Source organism: Neoarius graeffei, chromosome 2 (genome assembly GCF_027579695.1).
Source record: "Neoarius graeffei isolate fNeoGra1 chromosome 2, fNeoGra1.pri, whole genome shotgun sequence".
Lineage (NCBI taxonomy): Eukaryota > Metazoa > Chordata > Actinopteri > Siluriformes > Ariidae > Neoarius > Neoarius graeffei.
Window position 1 is genome coordinate 24082201 of NC_083570.1, and position 17883 is coordinate 24100083.

The following is a 17883-nucleotide window of genomic DNA, read 5'->3' on the forward strand; positions in this document are numbered from 1 at the left end:
CACATGCGCACATGGACTTCCTCTGTCTGCTTGACTGTGCAAAGCGCATGATTCCATGCACATTATTTGCTAGGGAATCCCCTCAAATTAAATAACTTCCCAACCACAGAATGGCCTCATTATTTTGTGAGATATTACAGAAAAAACATATATCAGAATGACCAAATTTCAGAGAGAACTACATTTCACTAATTTTATGAACTCGAAAGGCAGTCTTGCTTGAATTGCATTCCAACAATTACATTCTGAAGGATGCAAAATGCAAGACATTTCAGTCATTAGCACAATTGACCCTCTGGGGTCTGAGGGTAATTTCTGGCACTAATGATTTTGGCAATCTCTGGTGTTCAGCTGTTTTTGAATAGTTCAGCATATAGCCTCTAAAGCCTCAGTCCACAGTCTCTCCATCCATGGCATCATCTTAATAATGAATATACAGTATTTATATTACACTTGGAATGAAACTTTGACACTCCTGAAGTGAGCATGAAAGCAACAGGGATAAGGCGATAGGAAAGTTCCCTTTTAACAGGAAGAAACCCAGCAGAACCACGGCTCCTAAATGGGTGGCCTTTCATCATCTCTGCCCAGATGAATCCATACACATATCAGGATAAGTATATGAGCAAATGTGATAGAAACATAAAAATGTTGTGTACATAGTACAGTGAGTGGAGGATGGAAATGGGGAAAGCCAGCATTCAAAGTAATGGATGTATCACTATGACAAGGCCATTTTTAATCTTTTTGGCATGGGGGAAAGAGGGGTATTATCTGTAATGTACCCGTTTACCCCCTTTGACACCTGTATGTTTGCAGTGATGTTTGTGTTCTGTGCTTTGTATTGATGATGAGGAATGGTTCTCAAGGGCTGGAGCTGTTGTTGTCCTCACCCACCTACAACAACCATGGAGAGCCTGACTTGCCTCTCAAAAATGTTATTATGATTGCTATTATTATGTTCATAAATATTGTTGTCACATTGAGAATTATTATGCGTAGAATTAAAATTCATATATTCATGCTGAGAGATAGGCTATATGGCGCCACTCTGTTCATTGCCATGTGTTCCCCACTCCCCGCGATATCTCCCCCATCACCTTCTGTGTCCGAAGAGTGAGTAGTGAATGCTTCCTTCAGAGACAATACTTCTCTTAAGCAATAAAAAACACAACATGCTTACATTTGTAGTTTCAATCAGATTAAAACTTAGACATCATGGCCAGATATCAAAAGCCAAATTTTATTCTGCCAAGTAAGTGGTGATACACAGTGATATTGGAATCATATGTACTAACATTGCTGATCTCACAGTAATATTTGGCCAATAATTCAAAATGACATTTAGGGATGCTCTTGTACTCCAGAAGAGTATCACATTTCACTGCTACAGTGTAGGAGATCCTGTGCTGTATTTTATTTCGTTTACTGCATTTGTAACCTGAAACAAAGAATTATAAATCTGTGTTATGCTAATGTTGGTGATACAGAGAAAAATCTCTAGATGTTATTCAAAATGTTTAGATTTTGGCATCAGAATATATGTGCATGAGAAATAACGCCAGTGTATAATTCCTATTTCGGTATATCTCTATCAAGGAGTTATAGTCTAATTAATATTCACTTTATTCCTTATTTTCACACAGAGTGTATATCAATGTTTTTTTCTCAACAAAACAGACATTTGGACAATGCTGACATAATACATTGTCTGCAGTCGAGTGTGAGGCAGAGGGCTCTCACCAGCAATCAAGTTACTGTCCTCCGTGGAGAGGAATTTGACTGTGCAGAGAGAGCCTTCCACCTTTTGAGAGTGTGCATATTGAGAGAAGGCATATTTGAACAAAGGAGTTGTGTCCAGAACAGTATGCTTAGGAGCAATCCTGAAGGGGCTACACACAGAGCCATGTACTCAAGACTGCACCGGCGGACATATACAGTGGAAGGGCCACATTCCTTGTCGCATCTGGATGGCAACCACAAGCTCCTTGCTCCTGCAAAGCTCCTGTCTCCTCAACAACTAGAAGGTAGGGGTTGAATATCTTGTTCAGTTATTAATTAATTGATTAATTGATTGATTAATTAATATGTAATTAATTAAAATTTAGCAAAAGCATAACCAAGACAGTACTTTCCCCGGGGCATTAAGTCTTGCATTAAGAGTTGAGTGATTAGTGATTTCTTACATGAAAGCCGTGTATCTAATGTGATCAAATGATGTTAAGATATTAGCATACATGTCAACCTTTGGTCAATCAAACCTGTATAACCAACCTCCAAAATCCGTATTTCCCTTATAAAATCCGTATAAGATGCAAATTAAAATAATTTACCTAAAATTTGAATGATAATTAACAATGATATATCCAAGTTACTTTTTATTCAATATTAATAACAATAAACCTTCAGAATGAATACAAAGCTCCAATGTTCGACAAAAACACAAAGTGTCACTCTAATGTTCTGAATTGTACTCCATGACAGCTTTTTTTAGCAGTCTGCACCAATACTCACTCGGCTGCATGTCACAGCAAGTGTCTGTGTTGATCTTGCTGGAGTGCCCATTCAGAATCTTTTCAGTCGCTATTGAAAGTCGCTCAGGTGGAAATACGCGTTTCAGACAAAATGTTACTTCCCGGTTGGCGGGATTCTCACAATGCGGTGTGCGCATGATCAAAAGTGGAACGAAGTCTCGCTACCATAAGATAATGCGCAATTTCATAAGACTCTTTACTGGCTGTCTGTGCTTTCTGTGGTGTACAGTACGTTTGTAAATGAATGTTATGTGCTCTTTTATCATCGTGGGAATTGATTATAGCTCTAAATAAATATTGAAGTTTTTTTAAAGAATCCGTATAACTTTATTTGTACGCCCGTATACTATGTTTATTGAATCAAATCTGTATAAAATACGGACATTCCGTATAGGTTGACATGTATGTATTAGATATACTGCAAGTTAATTTTTTTTAACTTAATCTTCTTTTTTTCTTCTTCTGGCTGCTCCCAATTAGGGGTCGCCACAGCGGATCTTTCGTCTCCATTGCTCTGTCTTCTGCATCCTTCTCTACCACACCTGCCACTTTCATGTCCTCTCTCACCACATCCATGTATCTCCTCTTTGGCCTTCCTCATTTTTGTGTGCCTGGCAGCTCCATCCTTAACATTCTCCTTCCAACATGCTCTGCATCTCTTCTCAGGATGTGCCCATAGCATTTTTTTTAACTTTATATTCATCCCAAATGTATTCTGCCCAGTGGTGTGTATCAGGCATTTTAATCCCTCTCCAAAGGGGTGAAAAAATGTAAGACATGACAGCAACATAACAAAAGTCATGAATATCCTATGTAAAATGACAATTCACACAGCCAAAGCTATGGTATACATCTCTTCTGTTTTCATGACAAGATTGAACAGTAGTGATGAGGATGTGGAGTCTAAAGCACTGCCTGCTCCATCTCCAGCCAGGGTGAAAACAGCCAAAGACCAAGGACAGCTTCTCGCATCACCTCTCATTTCACCACCGAGAGGGGGTCAGTGGCTCCCAGCTCCTTCAGCAACCAACATTACAGCAGCTGGAGGGAATCCATGTTCCTCAGCTCCTGCTACAGACAATATCATAGCACCTGGAGTGAGACCATGGACCTTCAGCCCTCACACAGAACATCACAGAGGGAGTCTGTCATCTCCAGCCCCTGATACACAAAACATCAAGCACCTGGAGTGAGTCTGGTCTCTAGCCCCTGCTATACATACAGTGACTGGATGACTTGAGTGTGTATGGCTGAAACCACTTCTTTTCTTGCATGTAACTAACACACACACACACACACACACACACAGCGCACCTGAAAGCAGTTTTGGGCCCAATCCCAATTCTAATTTCTACCCCTTCCCCTCCGCCTTCCTCTCCGCCTTCCCCTTGGCCCTTCCCCTTGAAACTGAGCTACAAGGGATAGGGCTTGAAATTCAACCCTTACGTATTGGGATAGCCCTTCAACGATCGCATACGTCATCGCGTACCTCCGTCAGCGTTTACGTTAGCAAAACGCGACGCGTCATTGGCTGCGACCAGCCGCTACAGTCAGAGCCAGAGGCAGAAATCTCTGCTGGCAGGGTGTGATTTGTTAACTAACACCACTGAATGGGATATCTTTGGCGCTTCGTGCACCACATCCGACAGAATGAGGTGTCAGAACACTCATGTAAACAATAAAAGCGAGAATAACAGAACAAAACGTACGCAGTAAAGCAACCGAAAACAATACTCACTCCCAAAGCTTTTTAGCAGCAGCTTGGATTTCAGAAATCGCTGCTCATTCTCAGCTCGAAAGCGAATCAAGCGGCGTGTTTCCTCTGGATAACAACTTAAAACACGTAAATAATGGAGAAAATACATTTATGACAATCTTTCGCCGCGGGAACCGCCATCTTTCTGAAATCCGCATGAAATCTCGCTGAAATCCGCATGGCATTGTGGGAAATCACTCAAACCCCTTCGTTCGGAGTCAGCTCCAGGAAAATCTCCGTTTGGAGGGGTACAGAAGCCCTACCCCTTCCCCTACCCCTCCGCGTTAACTGGGATTGGGATACCCCTACCCCTTCACGTGAACGCGCAAAATGGAGGGGAAGGGCCAAGGGGTTGGTCCAAGGGGTGAAATGGGATTCGGCCATAGTCCGGGGGGAATTATTTATTGTGATTAAATTTGAAAAACTCCTCTTGTGTGTCTGATCATTATAAGGCATTGTTGACAGTTTTACATGACTAATAATTACCACAGTTTGATATTTTCGCATGTTCACAAAGCACAGAAATGCCTGTCGTAACACAAGCAGAATTTGTTTTACGTCAGAAATAATACAGCAGTAACCTATTAAATTTTCGGCAGTGGAAGGCTTTATGGACGAAACTTAAGGGAAGCAGCCCCTGCTCACTCAGGATTCTGATGTTGGGTCAAGTGTGTGCAAAGTGTAGGTTATTTTATTGTCTGTGTCAAGCTCTATGCAGCCCGATTCATTAGCATGTGGTATTCTACACTCACATTAATTCGTACTGTATGTTATAACCATACCTCTGAGTGTTCAGGCCAAAACAGTGACGTGGCTGTAATCAAGCTGTAGTCACTGTGTATTTATTTATTTATTTGGTGTGGAAGATCTTAAACATAGAATCAACTTGGCTGCAGAACACTGAACTTTGAAAAACCCTACAGAATGATACACAAAGCTGCCTTCGCTTCATATAAGGCGTAAGGGTGTTATCAAATGGGTTCTCTAACAAATATTAATACATAGGGGTTACATAACAGTATATTGATTTTTTAAAATTATTTTTCCTTTTTTTAATGTCAATAGAAAATACTAGGCTTTAGAAATATACTCCAGCATACATGTACATGAAAATACCGTCAGGGAATTAACCATACACAATTTCTGTTGTGGGGCGGCACAGTGGTGTAGTGGTTAGTGCTGTCGCCTCACAGCAAGAGGGTCCGAGTTCGATCCCCGTGGCCGGTGAGGGTCTTTCTGTGCGGAGTTTGCATGTTGTCCGCGTGGGTTTCCTCCGGGTGCTCTGGTTTCCCCCACAATCCAAAGACATGCAGGTTGGGCTAATTGGTGGCTCTAAATTGACCGTAGGTGTGAATGGTTGTCTGTGTCTATGTGTCAGCCCTGTGATGACCTGGTGACTTGTCCAGGGTGTATCCCGCCTTTTGCCCGTAGTCAGCTGGGATAGGCTCCAGCTTGCCTGCGACCCTGTAGAACAGGATAAAGCGTCTAGAGATAATGAGATGAGATGGGTACATAGCCAATTCTAAGGGAATAACTGATTATTTTTAGAAGAGGCTCAATTGCTTCTTGTATTATCTGTTTGAAGAGTCTCGAAAGTCAGGGATCTTGTATACAAGTTGAAGATTTTGATGTGGAAATTAATGAAGTTAGTTCAGTTTCTGTAGACCCTGTAGAACAGGATAAAGCGGCTAGAGATAATGAGATGAGAATTTCTATTGTGATTGTAAAAATGGTCATGACTTTCAGGGGGTGAACAGTTATACTTGACTTGTAGTTCTGCTATAATTATTATACGTAGTTGTCGCCTATTTATGCTCTGAAAAGACATTGTTCGGAATGTATTTTATGCTACATTCAAAACTGCAATTTACAAGCCTGGTCTGTTGGTTCTGTGCTGTTGGTTTAAATTATGCTAGAAATATTATATATAGGCCTAGTCGTAGCCCTTAAGTTAAAGAAAAAACATGGTTTAGAATATATTTTAGATTAAATCCTGCGATTTACAAGCCAAGTCTGCTGGCTGTGTGTGTTTGAGCAAGAATGCCACACCAGTAGGTGGTGGTAAAGCTCCGTGGTCCAATCAGGTTTCCTCACAAGGACAGAATGCAAATTAGACCGTGGGCCGAAGCTATATTTGTGCCTAAATTTTTCAGTGGCCTCATTTTTTTGGTGACTACAATATCTATATATCAATTTAATCAGCAGACCTTCCTCTTTCTAAAAATAAAATGTTCTCCTCACAACTGCCTTTCACTATGCAAGTCAGTTCTTAACTCACTTCCTCACATTTACCAATATTAAAACTGATATTTGAACTCATTTTAAAAGACTTATTGCATACGTATAGGCATGGAATGACTCGATGATAACAAAAAATATTTACCTGTATTAATATTCTTTTGTCTTTCTTCAGTTTGGCCGCCTGCAAAAGTTTTGCAGCGTCGGTCTCACACGTTACCAACTTTTCTTTCTTCCATTTTCGACTTGTTTTGTCCAGAGTAGTTTTGTTTTTACAACAGATTATGCATTTGTGTGGTAGAACGTGTTTTGAGCGTCTCTCGGCTGATGATTTTAACACCGATCTTAATAGTTTCGGAGGAGAAGGCATGGGAGCTTCATGATCTTGTATTGTTGTCCGCGAGCAGCCTTTTTCTCGTCTTCTTATTGCTTGTTCAAGTCGTCTCTTGTCGGTAAACTTTTGGTAACAGCAGCGATGATAGCCAGCACTGGTACGTGAAAGGCTGTCGAAACTGACTGCTAAAAATTTTTCAGGGCCATCTAGAGCTGCCCAAGTATGCATACATTCGGATAATTTTTTCCATGAGGTATCCGAAAAGGATATGATGGGCTCGTTGTCCAAGTTGATAAGATGGCACGCACACCCAGAGTTGGGCACTGCCATCTTGGATGTACCGAGCTGATGGCTTAGGCGCAATTTGATTGGCTCAAGCGTGTTCATCGCTATGGCAACCGTAAACGAAATCGACCACTTTCAAGTTCAATTTACTAACTAGCAAAAGTGTATTTAGTAGAACATTTTCATTTTATAGCAAAAAACATTGATCTTTTTTATCATGTAGAGATATACTCTTCACATTATTTATGAGGCACTTTACCACAATAATTACGTCGGCCCACGGCCTAAATGCACAGGTTCATGGAGCCTCAGTTTTTTTGTTTTCCACAGTGTGCCAGCACAAACTGACATGTTAACTCATCATTTAAATTGCGTGGTAACACGTAATCGTGTTAACATTAACTATAATTGGTTTTGGCCCCAATGGCCTTCCATACACAAAAGCAGAAACTCGAAAAGACGCGGGCAGCTGACATCATGTGCCTCGGCGGAAGCACGTGATGCCCTTCGCCCTCTCTGGTTGGTAGCTGTCGTGTGACAAGGGAGACCTGTGTGGTGGGTGGGAATTGGCCACATCTAAATTAGGAAGAAAATTGTGGGGGAAAAATGATCACAGTGTGAAAACTGCAACATCACACCCTTTGGAATAATAATAAATCCATAGTGCATTCACAGTGAGAGTTCAGGATTACAGGGTGCAGTCCTTGGGAGGAAGGCAGGGATTAGAAAGGAAAAGTCAGTGAATGGGTAGATGGAGGTAAACACATCATGGTTGCTCTGAACCACCTGGGCCCTGTACTACGAACGGAGGTTAACCTACCCAGAAGTAACCCAGGGTTCCCCCGCTAAACCGGGGTTGACAAAACCTGGTTATCTTGTTTGGGGTTAAACGGTACTATGACGCCAGTTATGAAGTTGATTTGTTGAACCTGGTTTAACTTAATCAGGGTTAATGCGCGTTCACGTGAAAGGGGAGGTTATCAGCGCAAATCCCCACTGTTCACAATGGCACGGTCGCCGTACTTCACGGAGGAAGAATGCGCTGTCATAATGCAAAGCTACGAGGAGTTCAAAACAACATTAAGAGCAAAATCTAACACAGCGGCTGCCAATAAGGAGCGGCAAGCATGTTGGCAACGAATTGCCGATCGGGTAAATGCGCAAGTACATTCTCCCTTCTACATGTTCCAGAACAGAAGTATAGGATGAGAGAAAGCTTCATGATCAATCACAAGTCACAGAAAATGGTCCTTCGACGTGGCCCCAGTCATATATAGCTTGTTTAATGTCCGAAAAATCCTGAATAAAATTTGGTATGGTAAATTCATGGAGTAGCCTACTTAAGCTGATATGTGCACAGAGTCACATGAATTAGGATGACTGGCTGTTCAGTCCCTTTGAGTAAGTTGGTGTATGTCCTGTGAACATTTCAGAGGCAACAGCAGTGCCAAACGCACCTGGCAACAGGTGAAAATGAAATATAAAAACATCATTCATAATGGTAAGTGTGTGTGTGTGTGTGTGTGTGTGTGTGCAAGCAAGCATTCATTTGCCTTTTATTTATTCAAGTTTTATCTGTTTGCCTAATAGTTCAAATTGTTTTGTATATAGTTTATAATGTAGTTGTGTGATATTAATGATAATATTGTGGGGAAACTACTTTGCACGGACGTTCATTTAATTTATTCTATCTTCATTTTGTTTGTTCTATTTTTGTGTATTTTATTTATTTATCTGTTTGTCTAGTTGTATCTATTTTTCTAATAATAATATATTTTTTGCATTAATAGTTTGTTTTTTCCTATTAAAATAATCTTGTGTTCTTGTTATAACTTTATCTATTTATCTGACTGTTTAGTTGTATCTATTTTTGTTACAATTTCAATATTTTTAATATAGAAAGGTTTTTTTTCTATTAAAATGTTCTTGTGTGATAACTAGTTATTGTGTTATATTTATTGTAGTTGTATCTATTTTGTATCTCAGACTTAAATATTTTTGTAAAACAAGTGTTTTTTTTATAAAATATTCTTGCGTTCTTGGTAACTATGTTCTTGAGTGGGTTCTTTTTTTTTTTTTTTTTTTTTACAGAAAAGCCGTTCTGCATGGACATTCATTGAAGCCCTCATTGTTTTTTAATGGTTATTTATGAGCGTTTAGGGGTTACAATAATGTAAGTCTAGGTTGCTTTATATAAAAGGTATGTCCAGAAATATTGATGTCACTGTCTAAGCAGAGGGATCTGGCTTCTTTAGACGCTGTCTTCTTAAAACTGAATAAATATTTAAAAAGAGCCAAATGAGCCAGTCTTTTGAACGGCTCTTTTCAAAGAACGGATCACAAAGATGCGATCAAAGAGCCATAAATCCCATCTCTAATCTGCGCTCCGATATCGCACGGGTCATCCAGGTACACTGGCATTGTCTCTAGAGGAAATGTCGGTGGAGAGGTGGTGTTTAAAAAGGCTGTGGTTAATCGGAAACCTCGGGTTAACCAAGAACATAACCTGAGACGAGCAGGTTTGAGATGCAGCGCAATTTGCCATGGCAGCATACCTCGGTTTGAACATAGCCAACTTTCGTAGTATGGGTTAATCGGGAAGTTACGCTGCACGTGATCAAGTTACTCTCGAAGTTACCCTGGTAAGCCAGAAAACCCGCTTCGTAGTACAGGGCCCTGGGGGGAAAAGCTGTTTATTTACCTGGTGGTTCTTGTACGGATGCTCCTGGCCCTTTTTCCAGATTGCATGGAGGAAAACAGACTATAGGAAGGGTAGGAGGGATCACTGGGATTGCTGGAGGCTCTGCGAATGCAGCATTGGTGTTAAATCTCCAGCAAAGATGGAAGAGGGGCACCAATAATCTTTTCAGCTGTCTTCACTCTCCTGTATAGAGGGATTTCACTGACGTCACCCGAAACCGGAAGTAAACAGACCCTGCGCCATTTTGGAAGACCAACAAACTCGTGATTAGGGGGAAATAACGGCAGCGGTATGTGAACCCACGAGCATGAAGTGGAGTGGCAAACGACTTAAACAAACAAATCTGAGCTGTTTTATTTATGATTTATTGGCCCAACAGTAGACTTGAAAGAAACCTGTGTGAGACTTGGCAAAAAACTGTGGATATAATGGATAAGTCTGTGAATGATCTGTGGACACTTTGAGGTAAGCAAACGCAAGAAATTCAGATTTAAAACATGCTAAATTGGCCCCAAGTTGATAACTGTATGAGGAGCAACCCTCCCAGACTTCTACAATTTAATAATAATAATAATTTAGGATGGTTTGGGGCTTGCTCTCCCTCCTATTATATAAATAAAGCATAGTTGTTGTGTAGGCATATATCATAAATACATATGTATAATTTGGATAAATTAACCTAAATTATGGATACCTTAATAGTGACAAAAAGTATTAATTTTTCAACTGAAAAGATATATTATTAAAAGATAAATATCAACAAGATTACCTTGGCCATAACTATGTGTAGGTTATTCTTAATAACAGCTGTTATATCACGAACCAAGCCACTAACAACATAATTGTAAGCCTGTAGGCCTTCAAGTCATCAGCAGTGTAGGCACTGGGTGTAAACAACAAATAGTTTACAATGTCTGGGTAGCAAACAGATGGCAGAATTGGTGTCAGGTCCTCCTTATGTTTCTATTCTCCCTTGCCCCGAGTCTTATCATATGGGTCAAACCCATCAATCACAGCCAGTTTCTCCACATACCGTGCCCTTTCTGCAGCTGGTAATGTACTCACATAACCAGAATTATCATCCATCGTGTCACTTTACTCTCGCTCGTACTTTGTTTTATATTGTGAGTGCATGTACTTGGTCTTCCAATATGGCGCCTAACAAAATCTTGCGGCCGGCACGGTGACGTCATGCGGTAGCCCTCTATAGTAGTTGTTGTTCTCTTCTGCTGTTACCAAACCAGGAAGTGATACAGTATTTCAGTATGAAATGGTGGCTCGATTAAAATTGATTAGGACTGGAGTAGTTTCCTCTGGAGGCTCCGGTTTCCTCACACAGTCTGGAGGAATGCAGATTTGGTCAACTGGTGACTCTGAATTGGCCATGGTTGTGAGTGTGAGATGCTGTCTGTTTCTGCCCTGTGATAGATTGGTGACCTGTCCAGGGTGAACTGCACCTCTCGCTCAGTGTCAGCTGGGATTGAGCAATGGATAAATGGCATAGAAAATGAATGAATTAATATTTCTGTCACTTGTATACACGCCTTGTATCTCATTACTAATATGATAGAACTTTGTTAATTACAGTTATTTCAGTTGTGTGATATTATTTGGATCACAACCTCAAGAAAAAATTATGATTTATTGTTCATGTTCCAGGGTGGCACGGTGGTGTAGTGGTTAGCACTGTTGCCTCACAACAAGAAGGTCCTGGGTTCGAGCCCAGCAGCCGACGAGGGCCTTTCTGTGTGGAGTTTGTATGCTCTCCCCATGTCTGTGTTGGTGTGCTCTGGTTTCCCCCACAGTCCAAAGACATGCAGGTTAGGATAATTGGCGGTGCCAAATTGATCGTAGGTGTGAATGGTTGTCTATGTGTCAGCCCTGCGATGACCTGGCGACTTGTCCAGGGTGTACCCCGCCTTTCGCCCATAGTCAGTCAGCTGGGATGGGCTCCAGCTTGCCTGCGACCCTGTAGAACAGGATACATGGCTACAGATAATGGATGGATGTTTATGTTCCAAAAACATTTTGTGCTGAGGTACACATGCTGCTTGAATGTGGAATTTATTTCAAATACTGACATACAGTACTGTGCAAAAGTCTTAGGCACTCTAATTTTTTTCATACAAACTTTGTAGATTTCTATTTTTTGACTTCTACATTATTGAGTCAGTTAAAAAAAAAGTTCCAAACATTCATTTTTCAGCACAAAATTAAATGCTGCAGATTTTTTTTTTTAATCTGAGCAGCATATTACATGAGAGACCACTTTTCAGATTAAAAAAAAAAAAAAAACTTCATGAAGGTTCCTGGGTTTTGCTGCAAAATTAAGAAGCAAGTGTGGCAGTCAAATTGTCCAGAAGAACTGTGGCTGGTTCTGCAAGATGCTCAGTAAAGCCTACAGCTCATTTCCTTATAAAACTGCACTAATTGTCCCTGAGACAATTTATTTTAAGCAAAGGGTCGTCTCACACCAAATATTGACTTTGTTCCATTTATTATAGCTTACTTACTGATAGTATTTTTTCATGCTGAAAAATGTATTTTTAAGCCATTTTTGGTCTACAGTATTTTTTGACATGTGACTTCTGCACAGTACTGTACAGTTCATCATGTGACATGCACAGGAAGGTATCCAGGTGATTCTCACCACCGCTGGAATTTATCTTGTGTTCACAGAACCTCAGTTGTGCACATAACTCATGTTCTCATGGCACTTCAGAGCTACTGTGAGACACTCTAGTCAGAGTAACCACACGACTGTGGCCATGGCAACATGGGGACTGGTGGAAGAATGGCTACTTCCTCTTTCTTACAGCATCAGTTCACCAACGTTGGGCCATACACACAGAATATTGTGTAATACTCCACACTCAAGCACACTGTCAGACATCCCTTACAATATTTTATTTTATTTATTTTTTACAGCAGGTGACATAGGCTACATTTCTCATTACTGAATTCACTTTTTCAAAATTCTTCACTTTATCAACTGTTGTTTCAAAAAACAAAATTTATCAAATTCTTCACTTTATCATAACAGCAGTTAACCTCACATCTAAAATGCACAACACACCTTAAAATCACCTTATCTACCAGAACACTAGCAAAGACACTCTCTCTCTATCTCTCAACATGAACACCTTATCATTCAGAACACAATGATAAAAAAAAACCCCCGCTAATATCAGCTAACATTAATATCAGCAACTTTTCAGAGAAGGCCTTGCTTGTTTCAGCAAGACAATGCCAAAACACATTCTGCAGGTATTACAACTGCATGGCTCCATAGTAAAAAAAAAAAAAAGTCTGGGCGCTAAACTGGCTTGCCTTCAATCCATGCCAGTTGAGAAACTGCTGAACAACTGAAATTATATATCAGGCACCAATGGGACAAAATTTCACTTTCAAAACTACAGTAATTGGTCTCCTCAGTTCCCAAACATGTTATTAAAAGTAGAGGTGATACAATACAGTGGTAACTGTGTCTCTGTCCCAACTTTTTTGAAATGTGTTGTTGGTATCAAATTCAAAAATGAGCAGATACTTTTCAAAAAACAATAAAAATTCTCAATTTCAACATTTATGATGTCGTACTATTTTCACTGACATCTAGGGTTTCCTTGACTTGCAAGTCATCACATTCTCTTTTTATTGAGGTTTCACACAGCATCCCAACTTTTTTGGAATTGGGGTTTGTAGAAACACTGGAATATAGTCCACTAAAATAAAAATACACAAATTTCAGAGGGAATGTTCAAAAACATATCATGAAACCATGTTAATTCCAAGAATGTGACAAAAAGTAAAAATATATTCGCTACACATACTGTACATCGACACACATAGACCCCTTTCATATGACGTCACCGCGCCGCGAGATTTTGTTAGGCGCCATATTGGAAGACCAAGTACATGCACTCACAATATAAAACAAAGTACGAGCGAGAGTAAAGTGACACGATGGATGATAATTCTTATGTGAGTACATTACCAGCTGCAGAAAGGGCACGGTATGTGGAGAAACTGGCTGTGATTGATGGGTTTGACCCATATGATAAGACTCGCGGCAAGGGAGAATGGAAACATAAGGAGGACCTGACACCAATTCTACCATCTGTTTGCTACCCAGACATTGTAAACTATTTGTTGTTTACACCCAGTGCCTACACTCAGTGTTCGAACTATGCCGATATTTTCGGGGGGGGTGTCCCTTTTTTTCCCTTGGGGGGTGTGTGTGCTTGCGCTTGTCTCAGAGCGCGGATCTCCAAACACATGAGAAGCCTATCTTACGCACATATCACGCGGACTCCACACACGCATCGCGTCTGAAGTCATAACTCATCAGGGGAAATCGTGTCCGCATTGGCATGTTCAAAAAACAACCTCGCGTCAACAATACCACACGCAAGAAAAAAAAAAAAACAGTCAGGCTACTCAACAACCAACCTGGCAGCAGCGAGCAAGCCCCAAACCATCCTAAATTATTATTATTATTAAATTGTAGACGTCTGGGAGGCTTGCTCCTCATACAGTTATCAACTTGGGGCCAATTTAGCATGTTTTAAATCTGAATTTCTTGCGTTTGCTTACCTCAAAGTGTCCACAGATCATGCACAGACTTATCCATTATATCCACAGGTTTCTTTCAAGTCTACTGTTGGGCCAATAAATCATAAATAAAACAGATCAGATTTGTTTGTTTAAGTCGTTTGCCACTCCACTTCATTCTCGTGGGTTCACTTATTTCCCCCTAATCACGAGTTTGTTGGTCTTCCAAAATGGCGCAGGGTCTGTTTACTTCCGGTTTCGGGTGACGTCAGTGAAAGGGGTCTATATGCATGGAAGATATCGATCAAGCACACTGAAAAAAAAAAAGTTTCACATGAACATTTACATTCATGGCATTTGGCCATAAATGTAAATGACCAACAGAAGTGCTTACGGAAGTCTCTCAAAAACACATCCTCATGTTATTTCACTAGGACAGGGACTAAGGGTCTCATCAGATTAAACACAGTGTTGAGAGGTTCGTTCCTCATGAAAAAGACAATACAAGTATTTGCTAATTTAAGTCCTCGGTGAACAGGTAGGTCTTTACACACTGATTCACACTTTCAAAAATATCATTTTGTTCCATTTTGAACCTGTATTCAATAGTTTTGAAAATATTTTGCAGATGGGAAAAATAAGTTGGAGAGACACAAAGTTTTGCTGGAGTTTAAGATTGAAAGAAGAATTCATGAAATTTGATTGATTTGAAGTCAGGAGACGTCAAACTTTCCATGAAAGTCACAAACCAGAACATGTATAGGAGTCTTCTTACACAAAACAGGATTATGCTTCTAGAACTTTCATTTCTTAACCTGCTATAAGAATGGGACACAAAAGATCTAAAATGACATGTACACTCAAAACATAACTTGCAAGATTGTCCATCAGCAATTTTTAAATGATTAACAGATGGAGACAATGCAGAACAATTCTTCGTTTGCATGTGACGTCATAGCTAATTATGCATGAGGCTTTGAACCGGAAGTGGGCCATGTTGGGGGATATACACAAACTCATGTGGCGCACATTTACGATAGAAGATATGCTTGAGGGGTTGTTATGCTCAAGAATTCCTTTTGTTTCTTCACTATGCCTACTCTGGCCGTGGGTGGCACGGTGGTGTAGTGGTTAGCAAGAACAAATAGCAAGAAGGTTCTAGGTTCGAACCCAGCGGCTGGCGAGGGCCTTTCTGTGTGGAGTTTGCATGTTCTTCCCGTGTCTGTGTGGGTTTCCTCCGGGTGCTCCGGTTTCCCCCACAGTCTAAAGACATGCAGTTAGGTTAATATGGGATGGTATTGGACTGAGGTGCCCTTGAGCAAGGCACGTAACTCCCAACTGCTCCCCGGGCGCTGTTAGCATGGCTGCCCACTGCTCTAGGTGTGTGCTCAGTGCTCGTGTGTGCGCGCACATGTTCAGTGCTTCAGATGGGTTAAATGCAGAGAGGACTTACAGAGTGCAGAAAGAAACGGAAAATTATTGAACAATCTTCCCAAACGATCACAGAGTCAATCGAACAAGATTCATGTTAATCCACTACCTCAGATACTGCACTGCAAAAAATTGAAAACTGAATTTGAGGAGCAAATTACTTCATACTAGTGAAATTATCTTGCTGCATGGACAGATATTTTTACTTGATAAGACATCTTAGAATAAGTTGATTGCAATCTAGAACTAGGTTTAATAATCTCAGAATTGGTGTCTTGTATTCTTCTAATAGGAAATGCTAGATCATTTCAACTATTTAAGATATTTTCACTTGCTAAGACCTCATTTTTTGCAGTGTGCAGCCTCCTCGCCTGGTGAGTGCTCTTTTATAACTAAATCTGTTATATAGTGTGTGAGATACCCATCTTTAGAAGCAGTCAAAATTATTGTTTTTAAAATAGATTTGAGAAATGACTACACGCTTCGAAATGTAACTCCTCCTTACCTTCCAGTCTATACTCTTACCACTGTATGCCTTACCACTGTGTATAGATGTGTATATTGTAGATCCTCCAACATGGCGGTGGTCAATGACGCAAGCAGTTTTGGTCACATGGTTGCAAACAAAGAATACACTTAGCTAACATAAGTAAAGGTAACGCAATACTCTGGAAACCCCGCCCCCATCCCCCATCTCTCACACAGGCATGTCCGTGAATATGATTTCTAACAGCAAAATAATAAATCACAGAACAGCCAATATTGTGAAGCTGATGCTTGAACCTTGTGTGTATTTAATATACGTTTTCAGCATTATTCTACAATATCTGAGAATGGATCGATATTTACTGTGGATTAGTTTGTTATAATGCTGGCGTATTCAGTTTCCTCTCCAGCGTTGATCTGAACCCGCGCTGCTCCAGCTGTGTTAATGTGGGTTACAGTGGAGTAAGTAACATCTGGTCCAGTCTGTGGAAAGACAGAGCATGAAAATTAGACATAAACAGTTATTTCTTTTGCTTTTACTGTTGCCCTCAAAAACCCAACTTATATTTATCCATCTGAGCAGGTGAGAGTTAAGGGCAGCAGGAGATACTTTCCTATAACTCACTATTCAATGAGAGCATGTGTGGTTCATGTGTGTTACCTGCAGTGTCTCACAAATACAACTAAATCCAACTAAAGTTAGAAACAAATCTGCTATAACTGTTATTGTTGTAACCATGCAGAACTGAATCGAGATCAAATTAAGAATACAGTAGGACTCTGACAATGAGATGAAATTTTTTTGTTCCTTTTCAATCATCTCCCTTCCTTTTCAAAGATTTAAAGATGCCACACTGCGCAAAATATTCCAGAATCCAGAGATGGTTTTGCCTGGATATTTCAAACTATGACCCATATATGATAAATCCATGTTGGGTTCTCTCTGATCACGGCATGGTAAAAAAAAAAATCTCCAGAGATGATCCAGATTCTTTCAAAAAAAAAAAAAAAAGATCTCTAGATTATTGGGGTTTTGGCACAGTGCCACATAATAAAAATGCAGCTGAGCTGACGCCTGCATGTACACTAACCTGATCCTTCTGCTTTCTCTTCCAGTCTGGACGTTCTTCAGTCATCCTGTTCTCTCCACATCTTCCTCCTAAAGAGAAAAGACCTTTAGTTTTCCTTATCCAGAGTGACTTACAGAAGTGCTGCTGGTTTGATAGCTTCTGGCTCGAAAGGTTTTCAGTTAATCAATCTCAAAGTGTGTGTGTGTGTGTGTGTGTACCTCTACGTCTCCAACAAATAAATGTCACTACACCAGGTATCACCAACAATAAAACCGCCAGAATGCCAAAAACTGTCATAAAACACAACAAAGTTAATAAACGTAATAAGGATGAGGGTTTTTTTTTTAACCTTTTCATTATTGAATAAAATGAGAAGTTTTGGCACCTATAGGGAGGCTGCTGTGTGTTTGCTGTTTATCTTGTTCCAGTGTTGTTGGTTCTGATGGAGGTGTTGTGTCTGTTTTCCTTGAGTGTGTTGAAGTTTCTCTTCTTCTGAC

General features: G+C 40.2%; 1 protein-coding gene across 1 annotated transcript in view; it reads right to left on the reverse strand.

Annotated features, from left to right (window-relative positions):
* Positions 1 to 12771: 12771 nt before the first annotated feature.
* Positions 12772 to 17883, reverse strand: part of LOC132869182 (uncharacterized) — a 47032-nt gene continuing 41920 nt past the window's right edge. The window contains exons 6-7 of the mRNA XM_060902519.1: positions 17408 to 17882; positions 12772 to 16799 (exon numbers count right to left, since the gene is read on the reverse strand). Of these exons, the coding sequence (XP_060758502.1) occupies positions 17743 to 17882 (140 nt within the window). The 3' untranslated portion in view covers positions 12772 to 16799; positions 17408 to 17742. The remainder of the gene's footprint in view (positions 16800 to 17407; position 17883) is intronic.